A 19,790-nucleotide genomic window follows, 5' to 3' on the forward strand; every position below is an offset into this window, starting at 1 on the left:
AATCTCTATCTGATGATTCAGATTTCGTTGTTAAATATTGAACTTCAATTAAACACTATTTTATCCTTTTTCCCTGGAAAAAAAAAGAATCAATAAGAGGGATAGATTTAAACTAAGAAGTTTCTCCTCAGAGCATACAGAATGGGAGAAAAATCTTTGCCACATGCACCTCAGATAAAGCACTAGTCTCCAGGATATATGCAGAGCTCAAAAAACTTAATGCCAAAAAAAAAAACTACCCAATCAATAAATGGGCTCAGAAACTGAAAAGACACTTCAGAGAAGAAGAAATACAATTGATAAACAAAATAATGAAAAAAAAAGTTCAACCTCTATAGCAATTAGAGAAATGCAAAACAAAACTAGATTTCATCTCAGTCAAAGTTATAATGGTAATTATCAATAATACAAGCAACAATAAATGTTGGTGAGTATATTTGGGGAAAGGTACATTCATACATTACTTTTGGAATTGCAAATTGGTGCAACCACTCTGGAAAGCAGTATGGAGATTTCTCAGAAAACTTGGAATGAAACCACCATTTGACCCAGCTATCCCACTCCTCAGCTTATACCCTAAGGACTTAAAATCAGCATACTACAGTGACGCAGCCACATCAATGTTTATAGCGGCTCACCTCATTATAGCTAACCTATGGGACCAACTAAATGCCATTCAATATTTATCTAGATGAATAGAAAAAGAAAATTATCTATTTTAAGGCTAACGGAATATTAGCCTTAAAGAAGAATGAAATTATGGGGTTTGCTGGTAAATGGATAGAGCCAGAGAATATCATGTTAAGCCAAATAAGCCAATCTCAAAAAACCAAAGACCAAATGTTTTATATGTGGATGTTAATTCACAGTAAGGGGTGGTGGGGGGATGGCTAGGGAAGGATAGAGGTACTTAGAATTAGTCAGAGGGGAGTAAAGAGAGAGGAGGGGCTATGAGAATAGGAAAGATAGTGAATGAATTGGACATTATTACCCTATGTGCATATACGACTACATGAGTGATGTGATCCTACAACCAGAAGAAAGAGAAGTTATACTCCATTTATGTGTAATGTGTCAAAATGCATTCTACTGTCATGTGTAATTAGAACAAATTTTTAAAAGTATCCTAGCTAAAAAATACATAAATTTGAGTAGGCAAAGTTGCTCCTATTGATTAGATTTAGAAAGATACAAATGACAACTTTGAAATTAATTTTTATTAATTGTCTCAGAGAAGTAAATAAAAATCATGCATCAATTTAAAAAACCCTTTTTTATTTTTTTATCAGTGCATTATAGTCGTACATAATGGTGGGATTCATTGTTACATATTCATACATGCATAAAATATACCAATGTAATTTGTCTAATATCATTCAGTATTCACCACTATTCTCCTTTCCCACCACCTGATCCCACTGCGCGCACATACACATGTGTGCCACATTTTCTTTGTCCATTCATTCACTGTCAGACCTAAGGACTGGTTCCATAATTTGGCTGTGGTGAATTGTGCTGCTATAACACGGGTATACATGTAGCACTATAGTATGATGACTTTAATTCTTTAGAACAAAAATCAAGGAGAAGTAAAGCTGGGTCATATGGTGGTTCCATTTTTATTCTTTTGAGAAACCTTCATACTGATTTACATAGTGATTGTACTAATTTACAATCCCACCAATACTGTGAAAGTGTTCCTTTTTCTCCACATCCTCCCCAGCATTTATAATTGTTTACATTCTTTAAATTTTTTTTAGTTGTAGATGGACACAGTACCTTTATTTTATTTATTTATTATTTATATGTGGTACTCAGGATTGAACCCAGTGCATCCTGTGTGCAAAGCAAGTGCTGTACCAGTGAGCCACAACCCCAACCCTTGTTTACATTCTTGATGGCTGCTGGATTGAGATGAAATCTCCATGCAGTTTCTATTTGCATTTCCCTAATTGCTAAAAATGTTGAACACTTTTTATATACTTGTTGGCCATTTGTGTTTCTCTTGAGAAATGTCTGTTTAGTTAGTTTGCCTAATTGTTAATTAGGTTACTTGTTTTTTAGTTTTAAATTTTTTTAGTTGTTTAATATTCTTGATGTTTATCCTCTGTCAGAAGAATAATAGCAAAGTTTCTCTCCCATTCTGTAGGTTTTTCTCTTCACATTCTTAATTGTTTCTCTTGCTGTGCAGAAACTTTTAAATGTGATGCCATCCCATTTTTTAATCCTTGGCATTATTTTCTGAGCTTTAGGGATTGCATTGAGAAAGTTGTTGCCTGGCACACATGCTGGATGGAGTGTAGATCCTATGTTTTTTTCTGGGAGTTGCATAGTTTCTGGTGGCTTTTCTCCAGTGTATGTTTTGGCACCTTTGTCAATAATCACTATGGGGTTTGTCTCTGTTTATTAACTTCTGTATCACTGGTCTATGTGTTTGGGTTTTTTTGTGTGTTTGTTTATTTGTTTGTTTGTGAGGTTTTTTTTGGTAGTGGGAATTGAACTCAGGGGCTCTTAACTACTGAGCCACATTTGCAGCCCTTATTCATTTATTTATTTGTTTGTTTTGGAGATAGGGTCTCCCTACATTGCAACTCACTAAGTTGCTGAGCTTGTGACCCTCCTGCCTCATCCTCTCAAGTTGCTGTGATGATAGGTCAGTGTCACAGTGACTGGCTTATATCTGGTTGTTTTTTTTTTTTTTTGTCAGTGCTATGCAGTTTTTATTACTATAGTTCTGTAATATAATTTGAAGTTAGATTTTGTGATACATCTCATGTTGCTTTTATAGCTTAGAATTGCTGTAGCTATTTTGGGTCTTTTATTCTTCCAAATGAATTTTAAGACTCCCCCCCCCCTGGTTTTGTGAAGAATGTTTTATGAATAAAAAAGATTGGATTGAATTTGAAACCTCTTCAAGGTGGTTCCTGGATTCAGTTCTCTGCTTGCCAGTTGAGAAAAACAGAACACTTTTCTAACAGCTGTCACTTTGTAACCTCTGGTTCAAGCTACTTTTCTTTGCCAAATCTGTCCTTTTGTTTCTTGGTGCTTTAACCCTCCCTTCTGTGGTGAACCAGCTTGCTCCAGTGTACTCTTTTCTTGTTTTTTGTTTAATGCACCTGAATTTCTGAGTCTCTAAGTGACTCTGACTTTCCAATATTGAATTTCAGTGAGTTCCCTTTTACCCATCTCTCTGAGATTCAATACTCCTGCTGCTTGAATCCCAAACCATGGAGCAACTGGAAATGCAAACTTCCTCTAATCTGCCATTGGTATGTCATAGTTAAAAAGTATAATTTAAGAGCTCTTGGAAATTAAGAATATAACAAAACAACAATTGAAAGATGGAGATTCAACAGTTGAAAAATAGAGACGAAGAAAGATAAAGATGAAGGATCTTACATGTGAATAATTTGAGGAATAAAAACAGATGAGGAAATCATTGAACAGTTACTAAAACTATGGCTTTTCCAGATGTGAAGGGTGTGAATTTTTAGATGAGGAGTGTCCATTAAATGCCCAAATCATTTCAGATATTCATTATTGCAAAATTTCAGAACACTAGGTTCAAAGAAAACGCCTGCAAAAGGAAAACAGGTTTACTACATAGAATCAATAGTTATAATGGGCTTAGGTTTTTCAAAAGTAACACAGGAGGGGAGATGGCTGTGGGACAATAGCTTGAAAAATTGGAAGTAAATTATTCCCAATCTGGTTTTCTACAGGACTTTTAATGAAGTGTGACAGTAAAATTATCACTTCCAGTTTTGCAAGGCATTGGAAATTTTGCCTGTCTTACGTCCTTTCTCAGGAGGCTACTTGAGATGTACTTTATTCAAACTCAGCAAATAAACCAAGGAAAAGATGACCAGGAAAAGATTTAACAGAGTCCAAAACAAAAGAGAGGTAAAGAAAGTCCCTAGGACAGGGATCAAGGAATTCTAGGTTGACACTTATGCTGGGACAGCAACCCCCAGTGGAGACAAAAATCTAAGCCTCCAGGAGAGATTTCATCAAGAAAAAATTGTTAGGTGGGACCCTCATGTGTCTCATCAGTATTACATGATAGAAGAGGAGTTTAGTGTTGAATTGGTGAATAAGCACAAAGAAAACTAAAGGAAAACAAGCCAACAAAGAAAAGAACTAGCTCTTTACTAATAATACCAGAACCAGGAAAAACAAATTTTGGGGGGTGGGTAGCAAAAATATTCATACCAAACTTCATTAGTCAGCTGTAAATGTTTTCTGAATCATGATTTAGACATTAAATATGGACTTAATTCAAAACAAAGCAAAAAAACCAACCAAACAAAAAAATACCTTTTTAAATGACCCTACTATAACTAAGCCCAGTCCAGGACCAGTGTCCTGGAGCTGTGGTGGTCCATTCTGGCTCCCTCATTTCATAGAATGTAATTGTCAGGATCATTGAGCTGAAGGAACTTGTAAAAGGGCTTTTTGACTCTGTGTCCAGTGTTTTTTTTTCTTTCCATATACCACATGATTAATACATTAAATTACTATAATTACCTTGATTACTTATGATGTTGTGAGTACTCAGCCATATAGTTTTATCATGATTTTCATTTTAAGATAATAGTGATGCCTTTTCTGAGGGTATGAAAAATTTAAAAATAGATGGATGCAGCCCGTTATTGCCTTGTGTTTTGGCATCTGAATTGCAGAGCATGGAAGCAGACAGCCCTCATTACCATGTTGGTTTCCATGGGAGGCCACTCACCTAATTATGCATTGGTTTTTCTTCACTGTTTGCTAAGAGACAAGGCACTCCTCCAGGGTTACATTTAGGATCTGCACTGCAGGTGAAATTGTTCTCAAAGAAGTCTGACTATGACATAGTGACAGATGTCTCATGGGTATTTATATTTGATGTATTAACATATTTTTTCATGTGGTGATATTTATTGTCACTTAAATCTATGAATACAAAATAAGGAACATAAGAATAATATTTACTGTTAACAGCTGTTTCTAATGCTGTGCTGGATATTAATTAAAAGAAAACTAATTGAGCTAAAATAATACAGCAAAATTGTTTTACAAAAATTTAAAGAGATGTGAAAACTAGGTGAGATAAGCTATTATATTTAAAAGAGCATGCCCTTTTAGCAGTTTGGAAGCTCTGTGTTTGAATACTTCACAGAACATTAAATGATGAGATTGTAATAAATATTGGATATTTATTATGGTGATCAAAAGAATAGCACAGTGATAAAATTCTTTTGTTTCTAAATTTGTCAGTTTTGACTTCTAGTTTCACCACCATGTAATATAGAAAGATGATATATAGAAATGTTTCAAAATATTTATCTTGGGTTTTGAAAATTTACATATTTTCTGTGTTTCTGTTTTGTACATAATTGTTTGTTGTAAAAATGTAAATATTGTGCACTTGAGACTAGATTGTACTTAGTGGATGTGGGCAGAATTTCAAGCATTACAAAGGAAGGATGGAAGCAAAAACAAAAACAAAAACAAAAAAGCCCAGTTGGAACATCACAGAGCTCCTTATTTCCATAGTAAAATACGGAGCATTTTGGCTAATTTTGTACTAATTTCCAACAAAACATTTTTTTTAAGTTTTTTTCATTTTTGATGAGTATTCCTTTCTTGGTGAATATTTCCATTTTTGAGGAATACATACTGGGATAGATAATTTATAAGAGAAGGAGTCAATATTAAATAAATTTCTAGAATCATTTTGCTACTTTTATTAGCTGCAGAATGTGTTTATTATCAATATGGCATTCTGAAATAAATATTCACTATAAAGTAATTGTTTTTCTTTGTAAGCATTGTACCAATTTTTTGACAAATGAGTAATTTTAGCGATTAATTACTTGGAGGGCAATTTGAAACCTGAATCAGAAGCCTGGGGACATTGTCCTTGTTATAAATATTTATGATGATTAAAGACATAGCAACCAATGTCTAGAAGATAATGGGTATATAGGAAAATGGTTAGAATTATTTTTGAAGGAATACTTAATTTTCCCCTTTTAAAAACTATTCATTCAAACTGTATTTAAGAGTGGCTATCATAGATGAGTTGAGTACAAAAATTTTATTAGTTTGTAATTTTATAATTCTCTTATAATTTTCAGATTGCCCATTCAAGTTTTTAAAATGACCATCCTGGTTAAAACTTCCTTCTTTTTAAAAGTTTTTTAGATATTCCTTAAAAATTGGTAAGCATGAGAGACTAAAACCTGTTTCATGGAAACCAGAAAAATATTAATTGATTCTGTCTCCAGTTGATATCCAGAAATGTGAGTGTTCAAATCTTATTACCATGATGAGATTGAATCTTCCTGTGTTTCTATGTAATATACTTCAGTTTCCATGGTATAATGACTTTTATAGAAGGTTCCCTGCAAAACCTCATTTGCTATTTTTTGAATAATTGAAAATGACCAAAGATTTTGAACTCCCTGCTTTATTCTCTAAAGAATCTGAATTCGTATTGGCATAAAGCTGACTTTTGTCTTTTATTTCAATAAAGATACTAATTATAAAGATCTGAGGTTTGTTGTGGTTGAAAAGTTTCCATTTTTCTTTCATAGTCCAGAGCACAAGCAGGTGTATAACAGATAGAATAATGTTATGCCAAATTAAGATTGTCTTATACAGATGGCTCCAAGAATTGATTCCTAAATGAGACTTCCTAATGTTCAGATGGAAAATCAAATGACACCGGATTTTCTCCATATTCTCCATTAGAGCTCTCATTTAGCTCATAATGATTTTCTACTATGTATAACTGTGAAATTTTTCAGAATCTTTCTTAATTCTGCCTGTTAGGAAATAGTACTGTTTCATTTGACTATTAAAGAATTTGACTATTAAAGAATGTTTTTAAAAATTCAACACCCTGTCTCAGCACCTGTCCAGGTTTCTTCTGAATATTTTCATCCTATTTTTTTGTTGTAAGAAAATACCTTCCATATCTAGAAAGTGAGGATCAACAACAAAATAAAAGCAAAATTCTGTATATCATTTCAGAATGTGTTAGACATTCGGGGGCAATGAGTAGTGCATTTTCAGGTTTTGATATGGGACCAGCCTTCAGTTATTTAAAATGTGTCTTTTACATCCTTGGCATCATTTGCTGATCTGCTTGTTAATGATTTGTATGCAATGAAAGAATCAAGGGCAGCTAATTAACAGTGCACTCTTCCCTAGAAGTGCTTTAAAACCCAGTTTGAAAAGAAATCAACCCCAAAGATTGATGAAATGTAGAACAACCCAAAAAGTATGTTATAGGATACTTTCCTTATAAGGTGGAAGAACCCAGCTTGGGGATTACCTGTTGGGAATACAGAAACACCATTCTATATTCTAGCTTCAGACCAGCTGCTTTACCTTGCATTTCTGTAGACTTAAGGTGGAGCTGCACCTTTGTTTGCATGTTTACCTAACAGATATGACACCCCAGGAAGAAAACCAGCCCATGGAATATAGAGTGTACACACACTTATAGGATTTTTTTATGATTATCATATGACTAGGCAGTACAGCTTATAGGTATTTTCTCATTGATGCATGAATTCCTATTATTTCACACCTCTCTGAAAGGACATGGAGAGAGGTTGTTGATCATATGTATCTTAATTTGCAAATCTTTATTACATTCCTTTTGAAATTAGTTTTTCTCTACATACAGCTTGCTTGGGTGAACTTTCTCTAAGACCTGTAGACTCAAGATTCATCACCTCTTTTCAGGCTGCATCTCTCTCTTTTTAAAGTTATATTAGACTTCTCAATTAATATTAAGACATTTCATGATGATTTAAATATCTAAGAGATTACTTTAGGCAGTAAAACTATTTAAAGTCTAAAAAATTTGTTCATTTCTATTGTGTGGGAAAAGAATTTCTCTATTTGAGGAATGTAGCTTACATTCCTGAAGAAATTTGAGTAGAAAGAATTTCTGACTCTTCCTTTTCTAATTTGTATTTTGTTATGATTATTTGCAGTTGTAAAAAGCACATAAAACAGTCAATTCAACTGTGTAATTCTGACAGAAAATTGACAATGATGGAAGATATTATGTTTTTTGAGTCTCTTAGAAAAACTCTTTTAGTTTTTCTCTTGGGAAATGGTTTTGGGTCAGTATTAAATCCAACAGCTAAAGTTTGATCATCTTGTCCTCAAGAGTCACTACTCAGCTAGAATACTGTTTCTAGTCCCAATACAAAGTTTAGGCTGATGACCAACTTTATTAAAGGGAAGGCCCAGCCTTCCCTTCATTCTTCTCCAGACATACAAATCCTAACATAGCTTGGAAATGTATGTGCTCTAGGTCTGCTTTCACAGAATGTGAAAAAACCAGGATCTGTCTCTCAGCCCCATCTGACCCCTCGTAAGACTCCCAGGTTCAGAGGATATAGACTAGACTGCCTGCTCACTGTGGGCACCGCCATGGGCACCACCATGCTCAAAGCAACACCTTGCTTGCTGTTCACCATCGCCTTGAGGCAGGAAGGAAGGTGGCATGGGAGGCCACCTTATTTGGCAAGCCCCAGGATCATGGAAGCTGCAAGCAGTCATTTCAGGAGTTTGCCATGTACCGGAATGTCTCATTTTTGGAGTTCAGTCTCCTGAAAAAACCTGTCATCTTTAGGAAAAACATGTGGTAATGTTCCAGGATCTTAGAGATATAAATTAATTGTTGTTACATCTATTTAGAAATTATGATATGTTGTTTATCTCAGGACCTGGAGGGAATACAATGAGAAAGCAGAGGTAGAATGAAAGAAATTAAAAAGGGCAGAAAATTGCCAAGACAAACTCTTTCTGCTACACACATTTTTCCAAAGAGCTGGATTTATAAGTACATTGCTAAAAAATACACATGTGGCATGATGCCCTGGCATAAATACTGTGTCTTACACCATCTCAGTAACACACTTAATGCTGTCAAGTAAGTCCAATGTTGAATAGCTAGGTTTTTACTTCTGCCTCCTTTATATATCTGTATGACTTTCTAAGTATTGTTCACAAAATTTAACACATAAAATTGCAATAATGCTTTATATAATAGAAACTATTTAGATGCATATTATATGTATTGTATAATAATACAAATTAGGATATTTGCATTAGGTCTTTTGAAACAAAGTAGACTGAATCATGATGAATCATGCTGGGGCTTTTAAAAATTTAAGAAGACCTAGTGTTGCAATAATACTATTATCTGATACATATTAAAAAATATTATGACATTCATTAGCATTTCTAGAAAGGTAGATATATGGGCAGTTTAATGTTTGTGAAGCCTATGGATTTTTAAATAATGTAATATTAAACATAGAACATTTATTTCATGTATTATCTACATATAATTTTGACTTATCTGCCAGTGTCACATTTTGAAGCCTTGCACTCATACAACTTCTAACTAATCAAGTAGTATCCAGATTTTTGAGTAGCAGTCCTTTTAATTATGGTATCTTGATATGAAAAACATGGATTCAATTATCAATATTACCTCATATTTTCTATGTGTCTCTTTGGCTGATTAATTTCTCTGAGCCTTTCTTTTGTTTTTAACTATAAGGATGTTGTGAAGATTGAATTATCTGATAAATATAAAACACTTAGTTTCAGTGTCTGTCACAATGAACCTTCAATAAATGGTAGATTTACTACCGTGGTAGTGCAGTTGTTTGATTTACAGAGTCTCTTACATTTCTATTATTCAAAAATTATACAATTATATAAATTCACAATGTAAATGGCTATTATAGACACCTAAGATGCAACCAGTCATTTTGGAAATGAGAAACCTAAGATAAGGGATGTTTAGCATAGCCCCAAGATAATAGAAAAGTAGATTAGCTGTCTTTGTAAGAATAGTGCCATTGTGGTAGGGTCCGTTGCTAATAGCTCTTATTAGCCAAGTCATTAATCTCCTGTAATCCCTAAGAGACCTTGGATATTCTTTTAAGGAGTTCATGCCTTGAAAATCTGTAAGATGTTCTTCATCTCCTATCAATTGGAGCCACATATATTAAATAATCCATATATTTCTGACTATTCATGGAACCTAACCAATCTAGACATTGAGAAAAAGAACATCTGATCTTAGGTCTTTAGACATGGATGGGAGGGGAGGTTATGAAGCTTCTTGCTCACTGTGCCAGAAGTTATTTGGGCAATAAATGTAACATTTTAAATCCAACAATCTATTCTTTTTAGCAGTTTCCCTTAAAAGTTGTGATGAAATAACTTGTCTTTTTTTTTTTTCAACCTGCTTAAAGTTTAAAGAGTTTCAGAAGGGAATCAATGAAGTATTAATGGGTTCTCCCAAGAAGACTATGCTATGGCACTGAGCATGGGAACTGCATCCTGCAGGGGACGGCAAGACAACTGGGCTAAAGATAGATGACAAAAGTGTCCCTGCTCCTCATATCATTGCTTTCTAAGGCATTTTTCTCTGGCATTTTTATTGCAGAAGTTGAACATACTCAAACTAGAATATAAATCATTAGTGATTATGCTGACGGATTGGGAGGAATCTCCTTTTATAAAGATTGAGTAAAATATCCTGAGGCAACAAATTGTTCTTAGGAAGACCTCATGGCTATTAGAGTAGAAGACAGGAAGATAGTTCCAAATATAATTTATCAATCAGTACATGACGCTGCCTTCTGCCATATTAGTTATTTCTAAGAAGGTTTTAAATAGCAAAAACAGAAATTCAAGAATTTGTGTGTGGTGGTGCATGCCTAGCAGCTTGGGAGGCTGAAGTGCGAGGATAGTGAGTTCAAAGCCACTCTCAGTATCTTAGGGAGCCCTAAGCAACTCAGAGAGACCCTGTCTCTAAATGAAAACTTAAAAAGGAATGGAGATATAGCTTAGTGACTAGGTACTCCTGGGTTCAATCCCTGCCCCCCCCCAAAAAAAAAGAATTTGTGAATTCAAGAATCATTATATGACATGTTAATCGAGACTTTGTGTACTTGAGTTCACCTTATAATACAGTAATATTTTTAATTCCATGCACTTAGCAAGCATTGACCTTGTTTCGGGGGAGATGTGGTGACATTAGGAGCACAAGGTGCTGGAGGAGTACCATGAGGGCATTTCCTTTAGAGCTTTAGTTTTCTCATTTGTTTAAAAACAGAACTGCAGGATTATAGATGGAAAGGTTAAGAAATGTATGTAAAAGTCTTTGCTCTAAGCCTTTTGTCAGTATTGGTCTCCCTTCTTTCCTTTTTAGCACTTGAGATTCCACAGATATTTACCAAGTTTTAACAGTAAAGCTGATTTTTACTCTGTCTCTGAGTGTAGCCTTCTCTTTGTGGTCCTATTTGTTCTCATTATGTCCTCTGATTTTTCACAGAAGACCAAGTATAGCTTGTTGTGTCGTTGTTTATACCCCAAGCAAGAGAAGTGGCTTTCTTAAACATTTCGATGGTAAATTTAGGTTCTTGCCTGCTTAGCTAGAGGAAGAAATCCCCAAGCAAGACTCAGGTTTTCTGGATGGCCCTTTCCAAAGAGAATACTTGGACATTTCATTTAATTCAGCAAGGTGCTGATTCCTTAATGCTTCCTACCCCTACCCTTACGTAATATGCTATTAGTCATGTTAAAACATTATTTGTCAAGTGTCTAGTTTTCTAATAGTGAAGTCTTTAATGCCCCTTATCACTAATTGCTTTTATGATGATAAGTTGATCATTTCATGGTTTCATATATTGTCTTATTTGTTTTTCTTGTGAATTTATGTAATGGCTCGTTGTTTTGTCACCTTAATTTTTCCCCTTGGTATAGCAACAGGAGTTTTATGTATCATATCTACTTCTGTGTCTAGTGAATACTCATTTCAGTTTCCTTTTTAAATATTACAGGTAATGAATTCTTGTTTTGGAGTGGCAAGTTTTATGGTTTACCATTTTTTCAGTCTCTTCTCCCTATAATGGTAGAATCAGTTTTAATACCTCATTGTCATTAGATACCTCTGTGCTTTCAGTTTACTTGCTGTGCATCACCTTTGTCTGTGATCTGTTTGTATGTTTGCGATACTCAGCACACCGTGAGTTCCTCGAGTCCAGGAACCACATCTTATTTCTATTTATCTTTGCATTCCCTTTGCATGAAAGCATGTGATACTTTGGTTGGTACTTTATAAACCCCCAGTGAGTATATTCTATGGAGATTTATTCTGACTTACTTTCTGCATTGCTCAAAGAACTAAAAATTTGTTGGGGCTCTATTTTTCATGTTTGGGGCTTGTGTACACTTATAACTGGAGTGTTTATTTGCATCCTTTCCTAATACTGATTTTCCTAATCTCCTTTAACATGATATCCGATTTGAATAGCTCTGGATTAGCATAAGGATTATATATTTTCACTAATTAGCAAAGGTATTAAAACAAGAGTCCTTTGATACTGCTTGATCTACCCACTTCCCTTAGCTTCTAGAAAATTCCATTCTTGGGTTTCCTTTCTGTTATTTATTTATTTTTTATCTGCCACCATCCAGATGTCTCTAAATTCAGTTCAATAATCCTATTGCTGGCACAGGAGTGCTGACTGTGTACATAGTTTATGAAGGTGGTAAATTTGTGCTAGATGTGTGCGAAGCTGCATTGGGAGCACAGAGAAGCACCTTGTCGCAACCTGTAGGCGTGGGGCTGAGGGCCTGAAGAGAGTAGGGAGGGCTCCAGAAAGAAAGGATTCCTAAGGAGAGAGTGAAGTGTACATGGAAATTAGTATGTCAGAGAGAGAGGGGGCTTTAAAAGCAAGAACAAAAGTACAGAGTTGAGAAACAGCAAGCTGTATATGTATGTTGGGGTGTGGGGGGAGTGGAGGAAGGTTGCTGGAAGCCAGGGAATCTAGAGTTATAATGACTGAGCACCAATGTGGAGTCAGTGCTCAGCTCAGTAGCCTTGGAAACTGGGCTATTAGATATCCATGTTCTGTCCTAGCAGTTGGAGGAAGTAGCTTCTATATAAACATATTGTCTGCATGTATTGATTTCTGGCCACAGTTCCTATAGTGGGGTGGTTCAGGGCATAAACTTTGTGGTAAAGTCTGAGCCCTGGCTCTTCCACTTAATTGCTGTGTGATCTTCAGAAACTGTACTCAGTCTCCTTATCACTAGTATGGAGATAATAATAGCACCTACTTCATTAAAATTGTCACTGAGGTAATAGTCACCTTTATTCCTTTTTAAACTAAATACGTATTTTTTTTCTTATAATATTATAAACTCTAAGCTTCAGGATGTGGGGTGGACTAAAAGTGAGGGATGAGGCTGGTGTTAACTTAAATCTTTCCATCCACTCTTCAGAAAGAATTGAGAGCAAGAGAAGTCCAGAGAAATGTTTGCTTCCGGAGTCCTTCAGTCAGTATTTTAATATAGACTAACTGAACAGATTTCTACTTTCTAATACTTACACTCTGAAATATAATACCAGGCTATCACTGCCTGGTATGCAAATTGTCACACACAAAGATTTTGTGAAGAATTAATCTTACTATTATTTCAAGGTATTTTTCCCTCTTAAAAATATTACTTGGGCTGGGAATGTGGCTCAAGCGGTAACACGCTCGCCTGGCATGCGTGGGGTGCTGGGTTCGATCCTCAGCACCACATAAAATAAAATAAAGATGTTGTGTCCACCAAAAATTGAAAAATAAATATTAAAAAATATTCTCTCCTCCCTCTCTCTCTCTCTCCTCTCTCTCTCTAAAAAAAAATTCTCTCTCTCCCTCTTCTCTCTCTTTAAAAAAATATATGTATATATATATATATATATATATATATATATATATATATATATATATATTTGTTTTGTTTTCATTGACTCTAGTTAGTTAGAACATTCCAGAAATGCTAGGTCCCAGGGCCAAGGATTTGGTAATCTTTTTCATTTGAGTATTTCAGAATCCTTATACTATCTTTTGTCTTTAAAACTTCTTTGAAACTGGCTTGTTAGTACCCAGTATATAGACTTATCAACATATTGTCTGCATGTGTTGAGTTCTGGCCACAGTTCCTATAGTGGGGTGGCTCACGCCATAAACTTTGTAGTCAAGTTTATGTGGGCAGAAGTAAGAACATTGGTTTTTCATTTTTGTTTTAGGAGATTGATTTTTTTAAAAATACCATGTCAATTAGAATAATTTGGCAAGTACATAGTTTTACAATAATCTCTTTTTCATAAACAGAATACTGGGAAGTCTAACATCATACATTTTGTTATCAAAATATAGACATTTGATAAGATGCAATTTCACAGAGAAAGCCATTAATCATTTAAGTTATTTTTCACCCAAATGTTGCCTTTGAATCCTTTATGTCTCTGTTTTCTATTTCTTCCCCCATTAGGATAGGGCTGCTCTGTAATTAGTGAAGGTACATGTCTGTCTTTAGGCAATAGCCTAATCTCTATGGCCATATGTGCAAGAGCAGTATAATTACAGTAGAGTATTAATTGGACCATGTGACTGTTTTTGTTTTAATTATTTAAAGTCATCTTATCTTTCTCTTCCTTAAAGCATGTTAATGGGTCAATCCATGAGTGCCATGTTTATGTCATTTCTATGGAATTAAATATGTACACATTTACATAAACAGTACTCTTTTATATGTTATAATATTATGGATGTCTCTCTTAGACATCATTTTAGACCTGGAGAAATAAAATATTGTAAAGAATTGATTTTTTTACATTTTGCTCAATTTATAGAGCATAGATGAGAATGCAGATCTCTCCGATATAATAGGTTGTTAGCAATTTCCAGATTTATTTCTTAATGGATTAGGGATTTACATGCTAATCCTGGTACATTCTATTTAATAATTTGGTAGAAAATTTAGTGATGGGTATCCATTTTCACTAAATTCGAGTATTTGTCAGACTATATATAGAAACTGGCATTTGTCTGAATTCAGGTTTTAACTTTTGTCTCCCTATTTTTTCAGTTGTTTTTATTTCAGTTGCTGCGAGGGCTGTCTTACATCCACCAGCGTTATATTTTGCACAGAGACCTGAAACCACAGAATCTTCTGATCAGTGACACGGGGGAGTTGAAGCTGGCAGATTTCGGTAGGAAAGCAGTTAATTACCAGTCTATTTTGTCACACGGTGAAAGTGCCAGGCAGATGGTGGCACTGCATTTGTTAGGTGCACCATTTCTGTCATCATAGAGCATGGTAAATTTTTTTCTGGAAAGAAGATTTTTTTTCTTTTTTAATATAACATAAAACATAATGGTGGATGGATTTTTTTAAAAAATCTAGGCTGCTTATTGAGACTTACTTAAATAAATATAAGCATGAATCAGATCTCAATATATGTTTCCAAAGGAAATAGCAGTAAAATGTTGAGCATAAAATATACTCAAGAACATCTTTTTTTTTACTGTTTATTATGATAATATCAAGTATACTCAAAAATAGAAGGATATGATAGTTCATCACCGAACTTCATCAATTACAAATATTTTTTTTCAAAATTTAAGAAATTTAAAGTCAAATGAGCCATTTCAGGGAATTGTAGGATATATAGTAATCAATAATGTATGCTACCTAAGGATTTATAACTTAGAAATCTAGGGACAGCTTGACCTTTCAAAAAATGACTTTTATATCAAATATTTTTTACATTATAATTGTAGGCACATTTCTATTTAAAAGTTGGGATTCTAATGGGCCCATTATAAGTCAGTCCTTCCTAAGAAGTTTTAAGATTGGCCTCTTCCAGCTTAGACACTTTCCTCCACACATGGCTTTGAGCATCTGAAGGGGTTCAGAACTCTTGTGTCCTTTTTTTGGCCAAGGCTTACATTGCTGCATTGCTCAGACTCTGTTTCCCACCAGACATTCTGTTCAGTTGACTCCCAGCACTGGGGGATGTTGCTTGATGACAGCATCACGTGTTGACATTGCATTACCTCAATTATGTTTGAATACATATTCTGATTAGAAAATCGTTCCATTAAGAATGGAATAAAAATATTACCCTTGGGACATAGATGCCTGAGGATGTGATATGGGCTTTTGATGATATATGATTATCTTTTCCCAGTCCAAACCCCAATAAATAAAAGAAGGCAGGAAATGATTATTTTTGTATTTCAAGGTTAGCAGATGGTTGAATGACTTTGGAATGAATGTATTCTGTTGGGCTTTTTGTATTTTTTTTCTTCCAAAAGTGAAATAAAGGGAAAGTTACCATTACTAGTGATATATTATAAAACTTTTTTGTATTTACCCACTTTGATAAAAAATGATGAAACTGTGTTTGTATATTTGTGTGTGTGTGTGTGTGTGTGTTGTTGTTGTTGTTGTTTCTAGATTTAGCATCAAGATTATTCTAAGTGGCTAGATATAAAGTCTACTATGCTGTAGAAAATAATGGCAGGGTAGATGCATTGGGGTGAGAAGGTTTACTTTTCCTCAAATTCAGAGGTATTAATTTTCCTGTGAATATATTTTATGGTTTGTCAGTGTGAGTAAATTACAAGGAACTTACAGTGATTTCTTTATGGCATGCCAATATACTATAAGGTCTTTATTGTAATAAATTATTATATTGACATTTAATTGTATTGAACATGTTTTTGTGTAATTTTAAAATATATTTTCATAGAATTGGTTTGTCTGTATAGCCAAGGATACAATAGGATTGTATGGATGTGCTTATTGGAAATTATTTTTAAATTTTAAAATGATGATATTATAATAGCCAGGTAAGTTTGTCTTAAAAGATTCTAATGAATCTTTAAAATTGGATAACATCATGCTCAGTGAAATAAGCCACATTTAGAAAGTTAAGGGACAAATGTTTTCCCTCATATACAGAAGCTAGAGAGAAAAAAAAGAATAAAATGAGGGATCTGATGAAAACAGAAGGAAGATCAGTATAAGAAAGGTAGGAGATCAAGAAGGAGGGAGGAAGAGAGGAGAAGGGGAAGAACTGGAGAATAAAATGAATATACCACACTGAATTCCACTTTTATGTATAGTTGTAATGCAGCAATGAAAAACAATATATGTGTAAATTAGGAGAATAAAGACCAGAATTGTAGAGGAAAGGAAATGGGGGTGTGAGGGGAGTGAGGGGAAAATACTGAGGAGTATATTGAAGCAAATTATTTTATGTATATATATGAATGTCAGTGAACCCCACTGTAATGTATAATTATTATATACTAATAAAAACATGAAAACTGATGTTTTATAATACTGGATTGAGAAACAACTTAGAATCTAATTTTTAAACAATTTTTTTAGAAAATTTGGAAAGTATGAACAACTCAGAAATGACAATATTAACAATTTTGTTTATGAATTTTCCAGTGCCTTTCTCCTCCCCCTTCTACTCCTCCTCTCATTTCCAGCCTCATGTGTTTATTACCTATCCTTAAAAAAATAAAATACTGTTTTTCAAGCATTTTTCATGTAAGAATATGCCATGAACATTTTCTTATATTATTAAGAATGGCAGAATTGTCATGCTTATTGCCCACAACCTAGTCAATCTTCAATCCCTTATCAATGAGAATTCTAGTTTCTTCTAATTGGCACAATCCTTTACTGAGCATCTTTGTAGTGAAAGCTGTATGTGCTACAAGCATTTGGTTCTTCCGCCCAGACTGCTCTGCAGAGGGTTGAGCCCAGGCCCCTCCCCTTGGTGTCTTGGGCTGATTCTTCTAGCTTGGAATGCTCACTTGGCGTACATCCTGTGCAGAGAGTGTAATGAGCAAGACTCATTCGCCAACTGACAATTTCCCCCAATTAATTGTGCATTATTTTTGTCTTTTAATTTAAGACATGCAATTAACTGTGATTTACTGTGTTTGGGCACGTGTGTGTCTGAGATGAAGGAAACACACTGAAAACTATAGAGAAGCAAAACAGTCAAAATAGGATGGTTCCAGGCAGCAGAACAATTAGAAACACAAGGTCTTAATTTAGAATTTGACATATAAAAAGCTTTAGAAACCATTTCTTTGTCTTACCTTTCTCTCTTATGTGAGCAGCACCATGAAATTTTGATTAAGAGACAAATGTATTTTTCATATTGTAGTTACTACTTTCTTATTAAAAAAATACATTGGGGGAGTAAAAACACTGAAATTTACTATGTTTGTTCTTTGCATTAGATACTTAGAAATTCTTGGTTCATTTCCTCCTCACCCATAGTATACCAAAGCATACTTACCTATATTTTTGAGAAAAGACATGAGATTCAAGGAGGATTAGAAACTTGGTAACACAGACAGCTAGTTGCAAAGTTGGGATTTCATATGCTTGATGCATGTCCTTCAATCTCAAGTGACCCATGGTTTTTATTTTTAAATATATGGACATTTAACCTAATATGGATACCTAATTCTCTAATAAATTATTTATCTATTTATCTATACACACACACACACACACACACACATATATACTGTTTTTACATATAACAAATATGAAGCCCATATTATATAAATAGATTTCACTAATGCAAAATAAATGCATATAATTGAAAGAACATTTTGTCATTTGATTAGGTTCAACTTTAATATGTAGCAGATTTTAGAAAATAAACCAGACAGTTGTATATTTATAGACCCATTTGGCTTTCAACAGAATGCAGTTATGAGTTCCAGGTGGTCAAAATGCCTTAAGTATTGTTTTTTTTTTCTTATTATTAGCAAAGACACACTTTAGCACTTACCTGAACAACTTTATTTCCCATATGAATTTGGAATAAGTATATTACACTTGATTTTGAATTGCTGTGCTTTCCTATTACAGAGGTTTGTTCTACCTACATATGATAAAATCAAGAGTGGGTATTCAGTCTCATTTCCTACTTGATGATTTGTCTTCCTCATCTTAGGCAAAATAATTCAAATCCTTTATCAGCATGTATCTCTGTCCCCTTGCTGCTTCTTGTGCACTGTGGTGCTGCAAAATCCCACATTTGTTCCCACATTGTTACCTTGTGCATGGCCTTTCCCTTTGCCTGGAACACTCGTCCGGATTCTCATGTGGTTGTCGTTTTCTCATTATAGAGGTCATAGTCTATGTCACATTGCTACAAATAGAAACTCCCCTTACTACCCTCCAACTTAGCTTCTTCAATAGCACTCTGGTACACTGAAATTATTTGATTCACTTGTAAAAATATCTTTTGCTTCAATTACTTGATTGTAAATTCTGTGAGTGCAGAATTTGACCTGTGTTTTCTCTGTTGTTCCTAGAAGCACAGAGTAGATTGTTTAGCATCCAGTAGCTTCTCAGTAAATGTTGGTTGAATGAGTAAAATACAAGCATGACTAAATGAGTGTGAAGACTAAATCTCATCTGAATTGACTACTTTCTGTTCAATTAGCATTGACAAACTCACAGTTCATAGTTTTCTCCTTAACAATGATGTGCTGGCTGTGTATAGTTAAGAGTGCAGATGGAATTGATGACTGTAGGTAGTTCTAACCCTCAGGATTCCTTTGAGTCTGAAATAAACACCACTGAGAGATTGTAAACATACACAAAAGATGCGTAAGTATTGAAATTTCTACTCTGAAGACCCCCAGTGGTTGTCTAGTTGAACTGTTACTGAGAGCAGCATGTTAAACCTTGAATTAGGAGATCTGGCTCTGGCTCTAAGTAGCTTGCAACTTTTAAAAAGTTGTTATCATTCTGAGCTTTATACTACTTGTCTGAAACGAGGAATAAAAGAGCATTGTACAGCTATTTCCTAAGTCCTTTTAGTGCTGGCTTTTCATGTTAAACATTTCTGATATTATTAATCTATA

At 34.3% G+C, this 19,790-nt stretch overlaps 1 protein-coding gene across 1 annotated transcript in view; it reads left to right on the top strand.

Moving 5' to 3' along the window:
- Positions 1-19,790, top strand: part of Cdk14 (cyclin dependent kinase 14) — a 554,426-nt gene that overhangs the window by 281,078 nt on the left and 253,558 nt on the right. The window contains exon 8 of the mRNA XM_077796699.1: positions 14,959-15,082. Within this exon, the coding sequence (XP_077652825.1) occupies positions 14,959-15,082 (124 nt within the window). The remainder of the gene's footprint in view (positions 1-14,958; positions 15,083-19,790) is intronic.

Source organism: Urocitellus parryii, chromosome 3 (genome assembly GCF_045843805.1).
Source record: "Urocitellus parryii isolate mUroPar1 chromosome 3, mUroPar1.hap1, whole genome shotgun sequence".
Taxonomy (NCBI): domain Eukaryota; kingdom Metazoa; phylum Chordata; class Mammalia; order Rodentia; family Sciuridae; genus Urocitellus; species Urocitellus parryii.